This window comes from Ipomoea nil, unplaced genomic scaffold (assembly GCF_001879475.1).
Source record: "Ipomoea nil cultivar Tokyo-kokei standard unplaced genomic scaffold, Asagao_1.1 scaffold0117, whole genome shotgun sequence".
Classification (NCBI taxonomy): Eukaryota; Viridiplantae; Streptophyta; class Magnoliopsida; order Solanales; family Convolvulaceae; genus Ipomoea; species Ipomoea nil.
The window spans coordinates 1,662,351-1,685,384 of record NW_017616545.1 but is presented as its reverse complement, the minus strand read 5'-3'; the positions used below and the strand labels follow the sequence as shown (position 1 = coordinate 1,685,384).

The following is a 23,034-nucleotide window of genomic DNA, read 5'->3' as shown; positions in this document are numbered from 1 at the left end:
AGACTATATCTTTTGGCACTCCATGATACTTCACTACCTGACTAACATAGGCTTGGGCCAACTGCGTCATTGTCCATGTTTCTTTCATCGCGATAAGGCGAGCGGTCTTGGTCAAGCGATCAACTATTACCCAGATTTTATCCTTACCGGAACGGGTTGCCGGCAAGCCTCCACGAAGTCCATAGATATGGAGTTCCATTTTCCTTGTGGAACCTCCAATGGTTGTACCAAGCCTTTGACCCTGCAACGCTCCGCTTTCACCTTTTGACAAGTCAAGCATCTGCCCACAAACTCCGCCACCTCCTTCTTCATGTTAGGCCACCAGAAAAGCTTCTTCACGTCTTTATACAATTTTTCGCCTCCAGGATGTACCGAATAGGGTGTATTATGGCCTTCTTCCAAAATCTGACGCTTCAACCGATCTCAAGATGTAGGTACACATAGACGGCCTGCGTACCTCAGCTCTCCCTCCGTGGACAACTCAAACGGTCCCCCCTTTCCCTTTTCTAGGTCCTCTCTTGCCTTCATCAAGTTAACATCCTTCCATTGTTCCGCTCTGATCTCCTCCAAAAGCGTAGGTATGACCCTTAGGTTGAAAAGACGAGTTTCCGACTCAACTTCACCTTGTTCCATCACTTCTAGGTTCAACCTTTGAAATTCCTTGCAAAGCTCATCAACCACTACCCAAATGGAACTAACAGCATGTTTGATCTTCCTGCTCAGAGCGTCCGCCACAACATTTGCCTTTCCTTCGTGATATTGTATATCCAACTCATAGTCTTTAATGAGTTCCAACCACCGTCTCTGGCGCATATTGAGATCCTTCTGAGTGAAGATATACTTGAGACTCTTATGGTCCGTAAAGATCTTGCAACGAACGCCATACAAATAATGCCTCCAAATCTTCAAAGCGAAAACCATGGCTGCCAACTCAAAATCATGCGTGGGGTAGTTCTCTTCATGCACTTTAAGCTGTCGCGATGCGTAAGCTATCACTCTCTCATTTTGCATTAACACACACCCTAGTCCATTCTTAGATGCATCACTATATACCTCGAACCCCTCTGTCCCGGATGGTAGGATTAGCACTGGTGCAGTCGTGAGCCTCTCTTTCAACTCCCGGAATGCTAATTCGCAAGCTTGATTCCATTGGAAGGGCATATCCTTCTTCAACAGCTTTGTCAACGGTTGAGCCACCTTAGCGAAGTCCAACACAAACCTTCGATAATAACCTGCTAAACCCAAGAAGCTTCTTACTTCCGCCACAGTTCTCGGCACGATCCATTCTTTCACCGCCCGAATCTTATCTGGATCCACCGATATACCTCTACTGTCTATCACATGGCCCAAGAATGCTACACTATCTTTCCAAAACTCACATTTCGAAAGCTTGGCATACAACTCCTTTTCCCTCAGAATCTGCAGTACTGTCCGAAGATAACCCACATGGTCTTCTTTATCCCGAGATTACACAAGGATGTCGTCTATGAACACGATCACGAAGTCGTCGAGATGAGGCTTGAATACACGATTCATTAGATCCATGAACACTGCTGGCACGTTAGTTAACCCGAACGACATTACCGTGAACTCGTAGTGACCGTAGCGCGTTCGGAACGCCGTCTAAGGTATATCCTGATATGCCACTTTCAACTGGTGGTAACCTGATCTCAAATCAATCTTGGAGAACACCCCGACACCTCGGAGTTGATCAAACAAGTCGTCTATCCGCGGCAGGGGATACTTGTTCTTGATTGTGACTTGATTCAACTCGCGGTAGTCGATGCACAACCTCATGCTTCCATCTTTCTTCTTCACAAACAACACTGGCGCTCCCCAGGGTGATGTACTCGGCCGGATGTAGCCTTTGTCTAACAATTCTTGTAACTAAGTCTTCAACTCCTGCATCTCCTTGGGCGCTAAACAATAGGGAGCTTTGGATATAAGCGTTGTACCGGGTATAAGATCCAATGAGAATTCAACTTCTCTTAGAGGAGGCATTCCCGGAATCTCCTCGAGGAAGATACCGAGGAATTCACATACATCAGGTATGGTCTGAGCTACATCTCTTTTGCCCTCCAGGTTTTCAACTGAGCACAAGAAGATCTCGTGGCCCTTCTCCACGTACTTTTTCATCTTCATCATGGACACTAACTTGATCCCTGGTTCTTCTGTTGACCCTCGGTACGACACCCTCTTTCCACTTGGTCCTCTCAAAACCACTTTCTGTTCACCACACAAGATCTGGGCTCTGAACCGTCCTAGCCAGTCCATACCCAGGACCACATTTATCCCGTCCAGGCCGAACTGTATTAGATTACTGGAAAAATCTTCTCTGCTGATGGCTATCCTAACGTCTTTGAAGAGACGATCACAAGCCTTAACTTCTCCTGATGCCACTTTGACGTTAAGCTTCACCCCGACACCTTTGGTTAGGCCCAACTTCTTCACGAGTTCCGGGGATATAGACGAGTTGGACGCCCCGGAATCGAACAAGATTACTGCTGGAACGGCATGCACCAAAAACGTTCCGATCACTACATCACTGTCCCCCGCCCGAGCCTCGCTTAGGATGAGGGTCCTCTCTTGGGTTAACTCTTCTGACAAACTCTGAGCCCCCAACCCACCACTTCTTCTTAGATCGCGGAACGATGGCAAGGTAGCTGCGCAGGGGCTTATTCGGGTGGACGTGCCACTTCGAATCCATTGCTCGACTATACTAGGGGCGTCACGAACTCCTGTTGTTCTGGGTCTCTTGGCGGCATAACACACTTCTTCAAACGACACGATACGCCGACGAGGAGACATCGCAAACTTCTACAACAACAACACGGTTACCAAAAGACAACAAACAAGCAAATAACTGAAAGCAACACTCAGCTCACCGCGCAACCTAGAGTCCTAAGCCTAACACTTAGATTCTTGGGGTCATTTTAAGGTCTCAAACCATACTTAGCCACTTAGAAGTCTAGACTTAACCCTCCTAGGATCAAACCTAGGCTCTGATACCAACTGTAAGAACCCCTAAATACCATGCTATTTAAAGCCTTAAACATGCAGATATCTTAAACAAAACATTAGACACAACGGAAGACTGAAAGAGGAATATATAAACTGGAAGTAAAAAGGGGTGCTATGCCACGCTCATCCAGAGACGAACGCACAGGCTAACATCTGCATAATTCAACATCTAAGACCATACATGTTCAAGTACTAAGTCTATAATGGGCTCACAGGCCACAAAACACAAGAAGGAGCTACACTAGCTGGCACTAAACCGCGCTCTCGTCTAAACATCACCTAAAAGAAACCATATATGCTAACGAGACTTTGTAAGCATTCATGTATTATTATCAATTTATTTAAGTCATTCATATATATATATATATATATATATATATATATATATATATATAGCCACACATGACAATTATTCGACAAGTTCATTGTGTTTAGTTGGTAAGGACTTTAGTTCTCCATTATTAGGTTTAGGGTTTAAGTCTTAGAATATATGAATAATAAGAAATTTTTAAAACAATATAATTAATTATTTAATTAATAAGAAACGGGCTGGATTGTTTACCCCACAAGCCCGTGCTTAGCCGGGTTGTGCCAAAAATCCCAACCCGGAATCAGAACGGGTCGGGTTGAGACCGACCCATTTTTTCCCCAACCCGTGATGGGCCAACTCGTTTCCACAGCTCTACAGAAATACTGTTGCGATGTGAGTGCATTTTTAGCATCAAATATGTTGAATTCCATCTAGTTGGCACATCAAGAGTCAAAGAAGACTTGACTTTCACCCCAATAAAATCAGCAATGTTCAAGAAAGGGCTTGTAATCTGTAATACATTTGAGATACAACAATAATACAGAATACAATAGGAACAAAAATTGGATCATTTGATATCTTCAGGCGTGTAATCACTTTCCTATAAGCTTTAAATCTCCCTATATAAAAGCAACAAGGTACAAGATTTAATCTTATGGGATACAAGAAGATGAATGAAATTCTCAAGTATGTTTGTTTGAGAATTTCCTGAAGAACTGTAAGACAGTGAAAATCTCAGTTTAATGCAAGTTTTTGCATATCCCTTTTAGATGTTTCTCCAAAATATTTATAGATGAAAAATATATCTGTTTGGAGAAGTTACATGGAAGTTGCTGTGATTTAAAACTCAACTTTCATAAGATAAGATATATCCTGAATGATATATCCATCATTGGAGAAAAAATTAAATTTATTTTGAGTCAGTAACTATATGCAAAATTATATATATATATATATATATATATATATATATATATATATATATATATATATATATATATATATTCCTTACGCATGAAAACATATAAATAATATCCATATATGTAGTTTAATAATCCCAAGCATATAATTACATATCTCAAGCATATAGCTATATATCACAAGCATATAGCTATATATCTCAAGCATATAGGTATATAAATCTCAAGCATATAGCTATATATCTCAACCATATAGCTATATATCACAAGCATATAGCTATATATATCAAGCATGTCGCTATATAAACCTCAAGCATATAGCTATATATTATAAGCATATAGCTATATATCACAAGCATATAGCTATATAAATTTCTCCCAGTATTTTAATTAACTTTCTACTGAACTAAAATAATATTTATAACTCCACAACTCCAAATATTATTTAAGCTTTCATGGTAGTTCATTTAAAACATTAATCTCCATTACTATATAAATTGTTGTAGAAAGGGCTTGTAATCTGTAATACATTTGAGATACAACAATAATACAGAATACAACAGGGAACAAAAACTGGATCATTTTAAAGCTTTCATGGTAGTTCATCTGAAACATTAATTTCCATTACTATATAAATTGTTGGAGAAAGGGCTTGTAATTTGTAATACATTTGAGATAAAACAATAATACAGAATACAACAGGGAAGAAAAACTGGATCATTTGATATCTTCAGGCGTGTAATCACTTTCCTATAAGCTTTAAATCTCCCTCTATAAAAGCAACAAGGTTCAAGATTTAATCTTATGGGTTACAAGAAGATGAATGGGTTACAAGAACTTTTGCATATCCCTTTCAGATGTTTCTCCAAAATATTTATAGACGAAAAATATATCTGTTTGGAGAAGTTACATGGAAGTTGCTGTGATTTAAAACTCAACTTTCATAAGATAAGATATATCCTGTATGATAAGTCCATCACTGGGGAAAAAATTAAATTTATTTTGAGTCAGTAACTATATGCAAAATTATATACACTATATATATATATATATATATATATATATATATATATATATATATATATATATATATATATAATTCGGATAAGGTGAGGACCTAATCTTAGGTGAGGACGTGAGGACTAATCTTGTGTGTTTGTTTTTTTATTTGGATGGTCCAGATTTGAGTTCTTGAGATGACATGGATTGATCTTTTTTGTTAAAGTGGGATAATAGTGTCTATTTCTATTTTTTTTTAAGTGTGAACGCATGTATAATCCTTGGCCAAATAAATTTCCTATTTTCTTGGATCATCACCGTTGCAATTTGGAGCCGCGATTTCTTCATCATTGATTGAGTGTTCGCCCATGCAAACTAATCAGTATTTTTTATTTTTTTTAGCTTGTTCTTTTGAGTATAATATTGTCTATATTTGGATTGTCGTGTATATGTATAAATGCCTGGGTAGTATGATTGTGCATTCGTGTGTGCTGATTGTGCAATCTAGTGTTGTAAGTTGTGCACTATAGGCTAGGGAGTTGTGCATTATAGCACATAGTTCAATGCATCGTAAAACATTGGATGTTCACTGTATGATTTTTTGGCGGGGTTTGAATGCACAACAATGAAGTTATTGATGCACAACACTCAGTATAGGAATGCATAACATTTTGTATAGGAACACACATCTTTTAATAACACTGATTTACCCTAAATTTATATATTTTAATATTTTAAAGGGATTTGTTTTCTTAATCCTTGTGATTTGTTTCTTTTAATCTCAATCATACATCATTCTGATTTAATGGTCTAGATTAGTCCTCATGTCCTCACCTAAGATTAGGTCCTCACTTGATCCGGACCCTATATATATATATATATATATATATATATATATATATATATATATATATATATATATATATATATATATATATATATATTCCTTACGCATGAAAACATGCAAAGAATAAATATAAATAATATCCATATATGTAGTTTAATAATCCCAAGCATATAGCTACATATCACAAGCATATAGCTATATATCACAAGCATATAGCTATATATCTCAAGCATATAGCTATATAAATCTCAAGCATATAGCTATATATCTCAAGCATATAGTTATATATCACAAGCATATAGCTATATAAACCTCAAGCATATAGCTATATATTATAAGCATATAACTATATATAACAAGCATATAGTTATATAAATTTCTCCCAGTATTTTAATTAACTTTCTACCAAACTAAAATAATATTTATAACACAACAACTCCAAATATTATTTAAGCTTTCATGGTAGTTCATTTGAGACATTAATCTCCATTACTATATAAATTGTTGTAGAAAGGGCTTGTAATCTGTAATACATTTGAGATACAACTATAATACAGAATACAACAGGGAACAAAAACTGGATCATTTTTAAGCTTTCATGGTAGTTCATCTGAAACATTTATCTCCATTACTATATAAATTGTTGGAGAAAGGGCTTGTAATTTGTAATACATCTGAGATACAACAATAATACAGAATACAACAAGGAACAAAAACTGGATCATTTGATATCTTCAGGCGTGTAATCACTTTCCTATAAGCTTTAAATCTCCCTCTATAAAAGCAACAAGGTTCAAGATTTAATCTTATGGGTTACAAGAAGATGAATGAAATTCTCAAGTTTGTTTGTTTGAGAATTTCCTGAAGAACTGTAAGACAGTGAAAATCTCAATTTAATGCAAGTTTTCTCATATCCCTTTCAGATGTTTCTCCAAAATATTTATAGACGAAAAATATATCTGTTTGGAGAAGTTACATGGAAGTTGCTGTGATTTAAAACTCAACTTTCATAAGATAAGATATATCCTGTATGATATGTCCATCACTGGGGAAAAAATTAAATTTATTTTGAGTCAGTAACTATATGCAAAATTATATACACTATATATATATATATATATATATATATATATATATATATATATATATATATATAGAATTCGGATAAGGTGAGGACCTAATCTTAGGTGAGGACGTGAGGACTAATCTTGTGTGTTTGTTTTTTTATTTGGATGGTCCAGATTTGAGTTCTTGAGATGACATGGATTGATCTTTTTTGTTAAAGTGGGATAATAGTGTCTATTTCTATTTTTTTTTAAGTGTGAACGCATGTATAATCCTTGGCCAAATAAATTTCCTATTTTCTTGGATCAACACCGTTGCAATTTGGAGCCGCGATTTCTTCATCAATTATTGAGTGTTCGCCCATGCAAACTAATCAGTATTTTTTATTTTTTTTAGCTTGTTCTTTTGAGTATAATATTGTCTATATTTGGATTGTCGTGTATATGTATAAATGCCTGGGTAGTACGATTGTGCATTCGTGTGTGCTGATTGTGCAATCTAGTGTTGTAAGTTGTGCACTATAGGCTAGGGAGTTGTGCATTATAGCACATAGTTCAATGCATCGTAAAACATTGGATGTTCACTGTATGATTTTTTGGCGGGGTTTGAATGCACAACAATGAAGTTATTGATGCACAACACTCAGTATAGGAATGCATAACATTTTGTATAGGAACACACATCTTTTAATAACACTGATTTACCCTAAATTTATATATTTTAATATTTTAAAGGGATTTGTTTTCTTAATCCTTGTGATTTGTTTCTTTTAATCTCAATCATACATCATTCTGATTTAATGGTCTAGATTAGTCCTCATGTCCTCACCTAAGATTAGGTCCTCACCTGATCCGGACCCTATATATATATATATATATATATATATATATATATATATATATATGTATGTATGTATGTATGTATGTATGTATGTATGTATGTATGTATGTATGTATGTATGTATGTATATATATATATATATATATATATATATATATATATATATATATATATATATATATATATATATATATTCCTTACGCATGAAAACATGCAAAGAATAAATATAAATAATATCCATGTATGTAGTTTAATAATCCCAAGCATATAGCTACATATCACAAGCATATAGCTATATATCACAAGCATATAGCTATATATCTCAAGCATATAGCTATATAAATCTCAAGCATATAGCTATATATCTCAAGCATATAGCTATATATCACAAGCATATAGCTATATAAACCTCAAGCATATATCTACATATTATAAGCATATAACTATATATCACAAGCATATAGTTATATAAATTTCTCCCAGTATTTTAATTAACTTTCTACCAAACTAAAATAATATTTATAACACAACAACTCCAAATATTATTTAAGCTTTCATGGTAGTTCATTTGAGACATTAATCTCCATTACTATATAAATTGTTGTAGAAAGGGCTTGTAATCTGTAATACATTTGAGATACAACTATAATACAAAATACAACAGGGAACAAAAACTGGATCATTTTTAAGCTTTCATGGTAGTTCATCTGAAACATTTATCTCCATTACTATATAAATTGTTGGAGAAAGGGCTTGTAATTTGTAATACATCTGAGATACAACAATAATACAGAATACAACAAGGAACAAAAACTGGATCATTTGATATCTTCAGGCGTGTAATCACTTTCCTATAAGCTTTAAATCTCCCTCTATAAAAGCAACAAGGTTCAAGATTTAATCTTATGGGATACAAGATGATGAATGAAATTCTCAAGTTTCTTTCTTTGAGAATTTCCTAAAGAACTGTAAGACAGTGAAAATCTCAATTTAATGCAAGTTTTCTCATATCGCTATCAGATGTTTCTCCAAAATATTTATAGATGAAAAATATATCTGTTTGGAGAAGTTACATGGAAGTTGCTGTGATTTAAAACTCAACTTCCATAAGATAAGATATATCCTGAATGATATATCCATCACTGGAGAAAAAATTAAATTTATTTTGAGTCAGTAACTGTATGCAAAATTATATATATATATATATATATATATATATATATATATATATATATATATATATATATATATATATATATATGTATATATGTATGTATGTATGTATGTATGTATGTATGTATGTATGTATGTATGTATGTATATATATATATATATATGTATGTATGTATGTATGTATGTATGTATGTATGTATGTATGTATGTATATATGTATATATATATATATATATATATATATATATATATATATATATATATATATAGATATAGATATATTCCTTACGCATGAAAACATGCAAAGAATAAATCTAAATAATATCCATATATGTAGTTTAATAATCCCAAGCATATAGCTACATATCTCAAGGATATAGCTATATATCACAAGTATATATATAACAATATATCTCAAGCATATAGCTATATAAATCTCAAGCATATAGCTATATATCACAAGCATATAGCTATATATCTCAATATAGCTATATATCACAAGCATATAGCTATATATCTCAAGCATATAGCTATATAAACCTCAAGCATATAGCTATATATTACAAGTATATAGCTATATATCACAAGCATATAACTATATAAATTTCTCCCAGTATTTTAATTAACTTTCTACCAAACTAAAATAATATTTACAACTCCACAACTCCAAATATTACTTAAGCTTTCATGGTAGTTCATCTGAAACATTAATCTCCATTACTGTATAAATTTCCAACAAGCAAGGTCCCTGAATTTTTTAAGCCTAAGCTAACAGGAGAATTTTTCACATATCTAACTGCATCACCCACCTTCCTCACAAAAATGTCAACATCCTTTAACCCATTTTGCACAACTAAATTTAAGATATGTGCAATGCATCTCATGTACACATAATTGCATTTCATAGAAGAGACCCCCCAAGACACCAACTTCTTTTTGAAGAAACTCATAGCAGTGTCATTACTTGAGGCATTGTCAACAGTGACAGTGAATACATTTTTACCCCCTCACTCAAGCAAGCAAATTTTTAAGGCTTTAGAAATATATTCCCCCCTATATGAGGTGACCAGGACAAAAGAAATAATATTTTTGTGTAGCTTCCACTGGTCATCAATAAAATGTGCAGTTACACACATATAATTTATGCTTTGGATTAAAGTCCAAGTATCAATTGTAATACTAACACTTTGACAGCATGTCCTAAACAGTTTCTTCAGATATAACCTCTCATCACAAAAAAATATGATAAATGTCCTTACTTATAGTCCATCTAGCTGAGATTTTAAATCCAGGACAGATAACAACTATAAATTTCCTAAACCCCTACTCCTATAGAAATATGAAAGAGAGCTTATGAGATTTTAAATAGGACAGATCGACAGCAGTAATAAATTTCCTAAACCCCTACCCCTCTACAAATCTTAAAGGGAGTTCATCAATGATTATCATTTCTTGCTTCTTGATTAAATACCTACAAATCCGAAAGGGAGCTTATGGGATTTTAAATATAGGACAGACAATAGTAATAGATATCCTAAACCCTTGCCCCACTACAAATCTGAAAGGGAGCTCATATATGATTATCATTTCTTGCTTCTTGATTGATCGAGTACCCGACCTTCCTAATTGATTACTGATTGAATACCCTTATGGATCTCAATGCTGCTTACTTCCCAGTGGGCCACCCATCTTGTGACTGCGATAAGTCAAGTACGTATTGGTGATAGGTAGGTAGACATTAACCGTTTAACCACATCCGATGGATCTCAATGCTGCATTATGCTTACTTCCTAGGGGGTTACCCATCCTGTGATAACTGTAAGTCAAGCACGCTTAACCATGGAGTTCTTTGACTATCTCGTTGCCATATCCTACTTAAAACCAATTGGTGATAAGTAAGTGGACATTAACCATTTAACCACATTCCTCCGAGGTAAGCCACAACGTCACGTCTCGAATCAAGTAGGGTATGAACTCGGCCAACCCGATCAACGCCCAACAATCCCCCTCCCAGCACTTGCCGCAATCTTTGATTACCAATCCTAGTTACACAGCATGCCGAACTCGGTTCTTAGCCTCCGCGCCCACTATTTTTCTTCCTAGGACTGCACTTGGCCCGACCTCTGCCCACATCCCATCTAGGACTAGACTCGGCTTTCGCCTCGCCATTGAATCGAACCCAAGACCTCGAATCTAATACCAATATATGGATCTCAGCGCAACACTATGCTTACTTCTCAGTGGGTCACCATCATGTGACTGTTGTGAGTCAAGAACGCTTAACCACAGAGTTCTTTGCCAAATATGGATGAAAGAATTCTAAAATTTATGTATTATAAACTTATAAATTCAAGATTAAATATAATATATAGAAATAAGTAATGGAATATTAAAATTCAAATTCGAATTAAATAAAAATTTGACGTACCTCATTTTAAAATGTACCTACCTCTTCTTCTTCTACTCTTTTTTTTTTTATTTTTTTCTTTTTTTTTTTTGGTTCCTCAAAGGGATCGTAGCCTTTATTCCTAATAACAATCTAATACTTATAATAGATACTCTTGCCACATCATGAGTCAGGTGATCTTCCAAGTTGTTATGTGACCACTACTTATACCTCATTCGCGCACTTGGCCCAAGTTCGCAAGAAATCCGCACATTGGTTTTGTTCTTTCATAACATGAGAGAATCATAAAGTTTAATGCCTAGTTCTTGTAGCTCAGTTAGTTAGAGCACCCGTTTAATAAGTAGGAGGTTTTGAGTTCAACTCTAACCAAGAGCAATATTTAATTTTTAATTTAAAATTTTAAAGTACACTACAAGTCTACAATACAATATATAAAATTAATAAGTAATGAAATTAAATAAAAATTGATTTACCTCATTTTAACAAATGTAACCACAACTTCTTTATTTTGTTTGGTTCCTCAATGGGATCGTAACCTTTAGTCCTAATAGCTATCTAATTCTTAACATAGACACACCTTCCACATCATATGTCAGGAGATCGTCCAAGTGGTCATTTGACCACTCCTTGTACACCATTCGCGCTCAAGGTATTTGTTGGCAAAAAAGTCAGCCTTTACTCCTAATAACTATCTGTATCTTATAATAGACACTCCTACCACATCATGAGTTAGGAGATCTTTCAAGTTGTTATGTGACCACTCCATGTACCCCATTCGCGCACTTTGCCCAAGTTGGGAAGAAAGTTCGCACATTAGTTTCGTTCTTTCATGACGTGAGAGATTCACAAGTTTAATGCTTAGCTCTTGTAGCGCAGTTGGTTAGAGCACCTGTTTTGTAAGCAGGAGGTCTTGAGTTCAACTCTCAACAAGAGAAATATTTAATTCAAAATTTAAAATTTGAAATTACAGTACAAGTCTACAATACAATATATAGAATTAAAAAGTAATGTAATTAAATAAAAATTGATGTACCTCATTTTAACAAATGTAACCACGACCTCTTTATTTATTTGTTTACTTTTTTTTTTTTTTGGGTGCCTTAATGGGATCGTAGCCTTTAGTTTTAATAGCTATCTAATTCTTATCATCGACACTCCTTCCACATCATATGTCAGGAGATCTTCCAAGTTGTCATGTGACCACTCCTTGTACCCCATTCGCGCACTTGGCCCAAGTTGGCAAGAAAGTTAGCCTTTATTCCTAATAACTATCTGTTTCTTATAATAGACACTCCTACGACATCATGAGCCAGGAGATCTTTCAAGTTATTATGTGACCACTCCATGTACCCCATTCGCGCTCTTGGCCCAAGTTGGCAAGAAAGTTCGCACATTGGTTTCGTTCTTTCATGACGTGAGAGATTCTCAAGTTCAATGCCTAGCTCTTGTAGCTTAGTTGGTTAGAGCACTCGTTTAGTAAGCGAGAAGTCTTGAGTTCAACTCTCAACATGAGCAATAGTTAATTTAAAATTTCAAATTCAAAATTACACTACAAATCTACAATACAATATATGTAATTAAATAAAAATTGATGTACCTCATTTTACCAAATGTAACCACAACCTCTTTATTTATTTGTTTAATTTTTTTTTTTTTTGGGTGCCTTAATGGGATCGTAGCCTTTAGTCTTAATAGCTATCTAATTCTTATCATAGACACTCCTTTAGTAAGCGGGAGATCTTGAGTTCAACTCTTAACAAGAGCGATATTTAATTCAAAATTTAAAATTTGAAATTACACTACAAATCTACAATACAATATATAGAATTAAAAAGTAATGCAATGAAATAAAAATTGATGTGCCTCATTTTAACAAATGTAACCACAACCTATTGATTTATTTGTTTACTTTTTTTTTTTTTTTTGGGTGCCTTAATGGGATCGTAGCCTTTAGTCTTAATAGCTATCTAATTCCTATCATAGACACTCCTTCCACATCATATGTCAGGAGATCTTCCAAGTTGTCATGTGACCACTCCTTGTACCCCATTCGCGCACTAGGCCCAAGTTGGAAAGAAAGTTAGCCTTTATTCATAATAACTATTTGTTTCATATAATAGACACTCCTACGACATCATGAGTCAGGAGATCTTTCAAGTTGTTATGTGACCACTCCATGTACCCCATTCGCGCTCTTGTCCAGAGTTGGCAAGAAAGTTCACACATTGGTTTCGTTCTTTCATGACGTGAGAGATTCTCAAGTTCAATGCCTAGCTCTTGTAGCTCAGTTGGTTAGAGCACCCGTTTAGTAAGCGGGAGGTCTTGAGTTCAACTCTCTACAAGAGCAATATTTAATTTAAAATTTCAAATTCAAAATTACACTACAAATCTTCAATACAATATATAGAATTAAAAAGTAATGTAATAAAAAAAAAATTGATGTACCTCATTTTAACAAATGTAACCACAACCTCTTTATTTATTTGTTTACTTTTTTTTTTTTGGGAGCCTTAATGGAATCGTAGCCTTTAGTCTTAATCGCTATCTAATTCATATCATAGACACTCCTTCCACATCATATCTCAGTAGATCTTCCAAGTGGTCATGTGACCACCCCTTGTACACCATTCGCGCACAAGGCATAAGTTGGCAAGAAAGTTAGCCTTTACTCCTAATAACTATCTGTTTCTTATAATAGACACTCCTACCACATCATGAGTCAGGAGATCTTTCAAGTTGTTATGTGACCACTCCATGTACCCCATTCGCGCTCTTAGCCCAAGTTGGCAAGAAAGTTCGCACATTGGTTTCGTTCTTTCATGACGTGAGAGATTCTCAACTTCAATGCCTAGCTCTTATAGCTTAGTTGGTTAGAGCACCTGTTTAGTAAGCGGGAGGTCTTGAGTTTAACTCTCAATAAGAGCAATATTTAATTCAAATTTTCAAATTTGATTTTACACTACAAGTCTACAATACAATATATAGAATTAAAAAGTAATGTAATTAAACAAAAATTGATGTACCTCATTTTAACAAATGTAATCACAACCTCTTTATTTATTTGTTTACTTTTTTTTTTTTTGGTGCCTTAATTGGATCGTAGCCTTTAGTCTTAATAACTATCTAATTCTTATCATAGACACTCCTTCCACAACATATCTCAGGAGATTTTCCAAGTGCTCATGTGACCAGCCCTTGTACGCCATTCGCGCACAAGGCATAAGTTGGTAGGAAAGTCAGCCTTTACTCCTAATAACTATCTGTTTCTTATAATAGACACTCCTACCACATCATGAGTCAGGAGATCTTTCAAGTTGTTATGTGACCACTCCATGTACCCCATTCGCGCTCTTGGCCCAAGTTGGCAAGAAAGTTCGCACATTGGTTTCATTCTTTCATGACGTGAGAGATTCTCAATTTTAATGCCTAGCTCTTGTAGCTCAATTGGTTAGAGCACCCGTTTAGTAAGCGGGAGGTCTTGAGTTCAACTCTCAACAAGAGCAATATTTAATTCAAATTTTGAAATTTGAAATTACACTACAAGTGTACAATACAATATATAGAATTAAAAAGTAATGTAATTAAATAAAAATTGATGTGCCTCATTTTAACAAATGTAACCACAACCTCTTTATTTATTTGTTTACTTTTTTTTTTTTTGGGTGCCATAATGGGATCGTAGCCTTTAGTCTTAATAGCTATCTAATTCTTATCATTGACACTCCTTCCACATCCTATGTCAGGAGATCTTCCAAGTGGTCGTGTGACCACCCTTGTACACCATTCGCGCACAAGGCATAAGTTGGCAAGAAAGTCAGCCTGTACTTGTAATAACTATCTGTTTCTTATAATAGACACTGCTACCATATCATGAGTTAGGAGATCTTTCAAGTTGTTATATGACCACTCCATGTACCCCATTCGCGCTCTTGGCCCAAGTTGGCAAGAAAGTTCGCACATTGGTTTCATTCTTTCATGACGTGTGAGATTCTCAAGTTTAATGCCAAGCTCTTGTAGCTCAGTTGGTTAGAGCACCCGTTTAGTAAGCGAGAGGTTTTGAGTTTAACTCTCAATAAGAGCAATATTTAATTCAAATTTTCAAATTTGAAATTACACTGAAAGTCTACAATATAATATATAGAATTAAAAAGTAATGTAATTAAATAAAAATTGATGTGCCTCATTTTAACAAATGTAACCACAACCTCTTTATTTATTTGTTTACTCATTTTTTTTTTTGGGTGCCATAATGGGATCGTAGCCTTTAGTCTTAATAGCTATCTAATTCTTATCATAGACACTCCTTCCACATCCTATGTCAGGAGATCTTCCAAGTGGTCGTGTGACCACCCTTGTACACCATTCGCGCACAAGGCATAAGTTGGCAAGAAAGACAGCCGGTACTTGTAATAACTATCTGTTTCTTATAATAGACACTGCTACCATATCATGAGTTAGGAGATCTTTCAAGTTGTTATATGACCTCTCCATGTACCCCATTCGCGCTCTTGGCCCAAGTTGGCAAGAAAGTTCGCACATTGGTTTCGTTCTTTCATGACGTGTGAGATTCTCAAGTTCAATGCCAAGCTCTTGTAGCTCAGTTGGTTAGAGCACTCGATTAGTAAGCGGGAGGTCTTGAGTTCAACTCTCAACAATAGCAATATTTAATTCATAATTTCAAATTTGAAATTACATTGAAAGTCTACAATATAATATATAGAATTAAAAAGTAATGTAATTAAATAAAAATTGATGTGCCTCATTTTAACAAATGTAACCACAACCTCTTTATTTATTTGTTTACTTTTTTTTGGGTGCCTTAATGGGATCGTAGCCTTTAGTCTTAATAGCTATCTAATTCTTATCATAGACACTCGTTCCACATCATATGTCAGGAGATCTTCCAAGTTGTCATGTGACCACTCCTTGTACCCCATTCGCGCACTAGGCCCAAGTTGTCAAGAAAGTAAGCCTTTACTCCTAATAAATATCTGTTTCTTATAATAGACACTCCTACGACATCATGAGTCAGGGGTTCTTTCAAGTTGTTATGTGACCACTCCGTGTACCCCATTCGCGCTTTTGGCCCAAGTTGGCAAGAAAGTTCGCACATTGGTTTCGTTCTTTCATGACGTGAGAGATTCTCAATTTCAATGCCTAGCTTTTGTAGCTTAGTTGGTTAGACCACCCATTTAGTAAGCGGGAGGTCTTGAGTTCAATTCTCAACAAAAGCAATATTTAATTCAAATTTTCAAATTTGAAATTACACTACAAGTCTAGAATACAATATATAGAATTAAAATGTAATGTAATTAAATAAAAATTGATGTGCCTCATTTAACAAATGTAACCACAACCTCTTTATTTATTTGTTTACTTTTTTTTTTTTGGGTGCCATAATGGGATCGTAGCCTTTAGTCTTAATAGCTATCTAATTCTTATCATAGAAACTCCTTCCACATCCTATGTCAGGAGATCTTCCAAGTGGTCGTGTGACCACCCTTGTACACCATTCGCGCACAAGGCATAAGTTGGCAAGAAAGTCAGCCTGTACTTGTAATAACAATCTGTTTCTTATAATAGACAATGCTACCATATCATGAGTTAGGAGATCTTTCAAGTTGTTATATGACCACTCCATGTACCCCATTCGCCCTCTTGGCCCAAGTTGGCAAGAAAGTTCGCACATTGGTTTCATTCTTTCATGACGTGTGAGATTCTCAAGTTCAATGCCAAGCTCTTGTAGCTCAGTTGGTTAGAGCACCCGTTTAGTAAGCGGGAGGTCTTGAGTTTAACTCTCAACAAGAGTAATATTTAATTCAAAATTTCAAATTTGAAATTACACTGAAAGTCTACAATATAATATATAGAATTTAAAAGTAATGTAATTAAATAAAAATTGATGTGCCTCATTTTCACAAATGTAACCACAACCTCTTTATTTATTTGTTTATTTTTTTTTGGGTGCCTTAATGGGATCGTAGCCTTTAGTCTTAATAGCTATCTAATTCTTATCATAGACACTCCTTCCACATCATATGTTAGGAGATCTTCCAAGTTGTCATGTGACCACTCCTTGTACCCCATTCGCGCACTAGGCCCAAGTTGTCAAGAAAGTAAGCCTTTACTCCTAATAAATATCTGTTTCTTATAATAGACACTCCTACGACATCATGAGTCAGGGGATCTTTCAAGTTGTTATATGACCACTCTGTGTACCCCATTCGCGCTTTTGGCCCAAGGTGGCAAGAATGTTCGCACATTGGTTTCGTTTTTTAATGACGTGAGAGATTCTCAAGTTCAATGCCTAGCTCTTGTTGCTTAGTTGGTTCGAGCACCCCTTTAGTAAGCGGGAGGTCTTGAATTCAACTCTCAACAAGAGTAATATTTAATTCAAAATTTAAAATTTGAAATTACACTACAAGTCTACAATACAATATATAGAATTAAAAAGTAATGTAATTAAACAAAAATTGATGTACCTCATTTTAACAAATGTAACCACAACCTCTTTATTTATTTGTTTACTTTTTTTTTTGGGTGCCTTAATGGGATCGTAGCCTTTTGTCTTAATGGCGCGAATGGGGTACACGGAGTGGTCACATAACAACTTGAAAGATCCCCTGACTCATGATGTCGTAGGAGTGTCTATTATAAGAAACAGATATTTATTAGGAGTAAAGGCTTACTTTCTTGACAACTTGTGCCTTGTGCGCGAATGGTGTTCAAGGGCTGGTCACATGAGCACTTGGAAAATCTCCTGAGATATGTTGTGGAAGGAGTGTCTATGATAAGAATTAGATAGTTATTAAGACTAAAGGCTATGATCCCATTAAGGCACCCAAAAAAAAAGTAAACAAATAAATAAAGAGGTTGTGGTTACATTTGTTAAAATGAGGCACATCAATTTTTATTTAATTACATTACTTTTAATTCTATATATTGTATTGTAGAATTGTAGTGTAATTTCAAATTTGAAAATTTGAATTAAATATTGCTCTTGTTGAGAGTTGAACTCAAGACCTCCCGCTTACAAAACGGGTGCTCTAACCAACTGAGCTACAAGAGCTAGGCATTGAACTTGAGAATCTCTCACGTCATGACAGAACGAAACCAATGTGCGAACTTTCTTGCCAACTTGGGCCAATAGCGCGAATGGGGTACATGGAGTGGTCACGAAGGTGATTAGAAGAAATTGCCAACCTAACCTAGGCAGAATTCGTCTTCTTGGCTTTCTCCCACGGGGTTTGCGTGGTTCTCGTCTTCTGGGCTTAGGTTCCCTTCCTCGAGATCGCCCTCGTTCCCGAGGTCGGCTTTGAGTGCGGCTCATGACGAATATTTTTCCGGGAGTGCCGTAGTTTCCTTGATGAGTGGTGCCCCCATGTTGTCCCATGGTGGTAGTGTGTGGCCTTTGGGGTTGGGTGCAAAGGAAGGCCTTGTGTCCTTCTTCTCCGCAGTTGAAGCATCGCAAGGGTTTGCCCATGCAATCCTTGCCTCTATGGTTCTTGTTGCATTTCGGGCAAGGAAAACCCCTGGTTCTAGTGTCGTTGTTCTCCAGAGGTGGCCTTTGGTTGGTCCGGTTGCCAGGTCTCGTGTTGGTGTCGCTTCGTGTTCTTTTTACTGGTGGCGCCCCTCCTCCGGGGCTCCTCTTCCGCATTTGCTCCTGAACCCCGCGTTGGAGTAGTTGGATTCGGTAGGGATTGGTGGCACTGGAGTAAGCCTCGTTGAGAGTCCGAGGTCTGCTTACCACTAGTGCTTTTCGGGCTTCAAAGTTGAGGCCCGATACGAATCTCTCTATTTTGGTTACTTCGGTGGGGACAAGTTCGGGTGCGAAGCGTGCTAGTTCAAGGAATCGTTTGTGGTATTCCATAACGGTAGTTGTCCCTTGTTTCAGATGGAGAAACTCCTCGTACATGGACGCTCTCACGTGTGTTGGGTAGAACCTCTCTCGTAGTCGTGTTTTGAGTTGTTCCCAGTTGAACCCTGGTTCTTGTTGGTAAGTGGGACCCTCGTGGATCCACCAGAGGTCGGCCTCGTGTCCGAAGTAGAACGAGGCTATCTCCACACGGCGTTCTTCTGGGCATTCCACTAACCCGAGGATTTTGTCAAGGGTTCGGATCCATTCTTCCAGAATTACGGGATCCTCCTCTCCTGGAATGTGGGTGGCCGGTGGCTAGAGACTTGTCGGGCGAAGTCGGTGTTCGCGTTCGACGGAGGTGGTGGGGGCCTGTCGTTGCGGAGAGCTACGTTGCTTAGTGCTTGGGCGACTTGTGTTAGTTGTTGTAGTGTTTGGGTTAGGGGGTCGTGCGCGGCGGGTTCTGGAGTCCTTGATTGTCTTCTGTTGGGTGCCATGATGTCGTCTTCCTGGGTCAATGTTTATAAGAACGTTAAATTGGGGCTTGGTGTCCTTCTTTGTGATAATGGGGGAAAGTTTTCTCCAGGTAAGGGAGTTTATGTGTAGGTTTCACAATCTCACCGCGTGTCCTAAGTTTCCTGAATCTTATGTTCCTAGATACTCTAGAGTTCGAGCCTATTGTCTTAAAGTCCGGTCTTAAGAGTCTTATCCTAGGGTCAAACTTAGGCTCTGATACCAACTGTAACACCCCAGATTTTCAAGATATTTAAAACTTATAAAATAAAGGTGAAATCTCATTAAATCCCAAACAGAGTACGGGTGTACGGGGTGCTATGCCACACCTGAGCTAGAGAACTCAGATGCACAGGCTAACTAACTAATGTCTCAATGATATGAATGTATAAACATGTCACGCAGGCCGAAAGGGGAAACTAACTACTTCTATGTTCCAAGCTCTAGCGCACTCCAGTGACTTAATCTTCTGTGCCTGAAAGCCAAATATATCTGTTCAGCGAGAGATGCTGGTAACCCACTCCAACGCGTTGAAATACAATACGTATAGAGATATATATAGATATACGAAAACCATTTTAAAGCATGAAGATATATCCTATGAGACTCTAGCTTTTAAAACCGGGAATGACTCGACAGATAAGGCTAGACACAAGCAACAGTTATAACAGGCGTATACAATCCACAACAGGCAAGACAGATAAAGCTGAGCATAATTAATAATCATAACCCAACATAAACAATCCCCGGCATAAATCCCTTAGTCACATCCCCCAATATACTCATAAACACAACTCTTCCATATCTCATCACATAGCACACTTTGTTAGCGCCACAGGACCAATCGCATGCCCATACATGAGGGTCAGCGCATATAGCTCTGACACGGCCCCGTAGCACCCTGCCCCGTCTCACATTACGGAGGAGCCGATCGCAACCGACTGATGAACCTTTGTCCTACATAATATTTATATACCTGACCGGTCTTTACCAGCCTGGTTAACAGTTGGGATGGTTCTCAGCCCATTCAACTACCCGTATAGTGGACCTTTGTTCTATATAATATTTATATACCTGACCGGTCTCTACCAGCCTGGTTAACAGCCGGTATGGTTCTCAGCCCATCCGACTGCCCGTATAGTGGAACTTAGTCCTATATAATATTTATATACCTGACAGGTCTCTACCAGCCTGGTTAACAGCCGGTATGGTTCTCAGTCCACCCGACTGCCCGTATAGCCCGATTGATCTTAACCAACTCGGGGTTACATGCACACATAACACATAGCAAGTACATGCAACCCACATTAACACATTGGGAAGGGGGAGAAAACGTATAACAAAACCTATACGTGATCCTTCACATGCTAAGAATGATCCTAAGGGGTTCATACTCCTTTCACCTAGGTCAACGGGATACCGATTCAACTAGCATGCAATATATAAGACTCATAAACCTACGAACGGTACCCGAAATATCAAACTAGACGTAGGCACGATAAACGGAGTCCGTTGGGACACCACGGGGGACGGGGAAACATCAAACGGGGAAGCCGGGAACCCAAGATGGGGAAAATTCCAGCGGGTAGCCAGTGGGTGGGGGCCACCCGCCGGCTGCCCGCCGGATTTACTATTCCGGGCAGCGGGTCGCCGGCGGGTAGCTGCCCGCCCGCCGGCTGCCCGCTGCCGGGATCACTATTTCGGCCGTGAGTAGGTAGCGGGTCCCCTACCCCCCACTGACTCTTATCACACAAATTCGCCCTGGAGACCATTGTGGAACCCGAAACCATGCTTAGACACTTTGCAACGCAATCAACGACAACACGTAGACAATTAACGGATCAAATACGAGAAACGAACGGCACATAACCTATCATGCTTTTCTAAACATAATCAACACCCAAACATGCGATTACCCCACCCGATAACCCAAGAATAACATCATACAATACAACCTAGGGTTCTAATCACTTTTATATCAACAAGAATACGATTCGCCTTCTAATTGCAAGATTCGGTAAGAATAACACATAAGCATCAAGGGCATCGTACAATTATCAAGAACAACACATAATCATCAAGAACTCCATATAATCATCAAGAACATCATAATTATCAAGAATCTCCCAATATCAAGATTATCAAGATCCCCCATGGGATCATCACATCAATCATCAATCATAATCATCACAAGTCGTTAATACACAATAATATGGGGAAATCCTACGGGGGAAATCATAGCTACGAATATAGGTTTTGTTGAGACATGGGTTACCTCTTAGCCTTAATTAATTCCTTGGCTATGAAGGGTCTTTCTTTAAGCTTTCTTGCTTTCTTGATTTCTTCTAGGGGGATTCTTGGAGCTCTTTGGGGTGGTGGGCGTTATTCTTGTGGTGGGGGTTTCTAGGTGCCTCTTAAGTCCCCTATTTATATATTTAGGAGTCCTAGTTGGGAACTAATATTATGAGCTTGCTAATTCTATTTCTTTTGGGACTAAGGGTTGGGTTTAGGGATAAGGGTCCGTGGACTATGGTGGACCTTTCCTAGTTAATTATTGTGTTTTAATTCTTTCTTTTGGGTAATTGATTAAATGATTTAATTGATCTTAGGGGTCGTAACACGGGGTGTTACACACCCGTTTAGTAAGCGGGAGGTCTTGAGTTCAACTCTCAACAAGAGCAATATTTAATTCAAAATTTCAATCTTGAAATTACACTATAAGTCTACAATACAATATATAGAATTAAAAATTGATTTACCTTATTTTAACAAATGTTACCACAACCTCTTTAATTTTGGGTGCCTCAATGGAATCGTAGCCTTTAGTCCTAATAGATATCTAATTTTTATCATAGACACTCCTTCCACATCATATGTCAGGAGATCTTCCAAGTTGTCATGCGACCACTCGTTGTACCCCATTCCCGCTCTAGGCCCAAGTTGACAAGAATGTCCGCCTTTACTCCGAATAACTATCTGATTCTTATAATAGACAGTCCTGCCCCATATTATGAGTAAGGAGATCTTCCAAGTTGTCATGTGGCCCCTCCTTGTAACCCATACACACCTATACCAAAATAATCC

At 37.0% G+C, this 23,034-nt stretch overlaps 1 protein-coding gene and 9 non-coding genes across 10 annotated transcripts; 8 read left to right on the top strand and 2 right to left on the bottom strand.

Annotated features, from left to right (window-relative positions):
• Positions 1-1,887: 1,887 nt before the first annotated feature.
• LOC109162227 lies at positions 1,888-2,808 on the bottom strand. The gene has a single exon (XM_019310972.1). It carries the CDS (start codon positions 2,806-2,808, stop codon positions 1,888-1,890), a length of 921 nt encoding a protein of 306 aa, XP_019166517.1.
• Positions 2,809-12,443: 9,635 nt separating this feature from the next.
• On the top strand, positions 12,444-12,517 carry TRNAT-UGU. The gene has a single exon. It is a non-coding gene; the product is annotated as a tRNA-Thr (tRNA).
• A 506-nt stretch (positions 12,518-13,023) lies between these two features.
• Positions 13,024-13,097, top strand: TRNAT-AGU. The gene has a single exon. It is a non-coding gene; the product is annotated as a tRNA-Thr (tRNA).
• Positions 13,098-13,855: 758 nt separating this feature from the next.
• TRNAT-AGU lies at positions 13,856-13,929 on the top strand. Its single transcript has one exon. It is a non-coding gene; the product is annotated as a tRNA-Thr (tRNA).
• A 504-nt stretch (positions 13,930-14,433) lies between these two features.
• Positions 14,434-14,507, top strand: TRNAT-AGU. Its single transcript has one exon. It is a non-coding gene; the product is annotated as a tRNA-Thr (tRNA).
• A 504-nt stretch (positions 14,508-15,011) lies between these two features.
• On the top strand, positions 15,012-15,085 carry TRNAT-AGU. The gene has a single exon. It is a non-coding gene; the product is annotated as a tRNA-Thr (tRNA).
• Positions 15,086-16,168: 1,083 nt separating this feature from the next.
• TRNAT-AGU lies at positions 16,169-16,242 on the top strand. The gene has a single exon. It is a non-coding gene; the product is annotated as a tRNA-Thr (tRNA).
• A 500-nt stretch (positions 16,243-16,742) lies between these two features.
• Positions 16,743-16,816, top strand: TRNAT-AGU. The gene has a single exon. It is a non-coding gene; the product is annotated as a tRNA-Thr (tRNA).
• A 502-nt stretch (positions 16,817-17,318) lies between these two features.
• Positions 17,319-17,392, top strand: TRNAT-AGU. Its single transcript has one exon. It is a non-coding gene; the product is annotated as a tRNA-Thr (tRNA).
• A 1,185-nt stretch (positions 17,393-18,577) lies between these two features.
• On the bottom strand, positions 18,578-18,651 carry TRNAT-UGU. The gene has a single exon. It is a non-coding gene; the product is annotated as a tRNA-Thr (tRNA).
• Between the last annotated feature and the right edge of the window lie 4,383 nt (positions 18,652-23,034).

Excerpts from the sequence above, each read along its gene's own strand:
- LOC109162227 (XM_019310972.1), bottom strand. The coding sequence starts at position 2,808 with ATGTCTCCTCGTCGGCGTATCGTGTCGTTTGAAGAAGTGTGTTATGCC.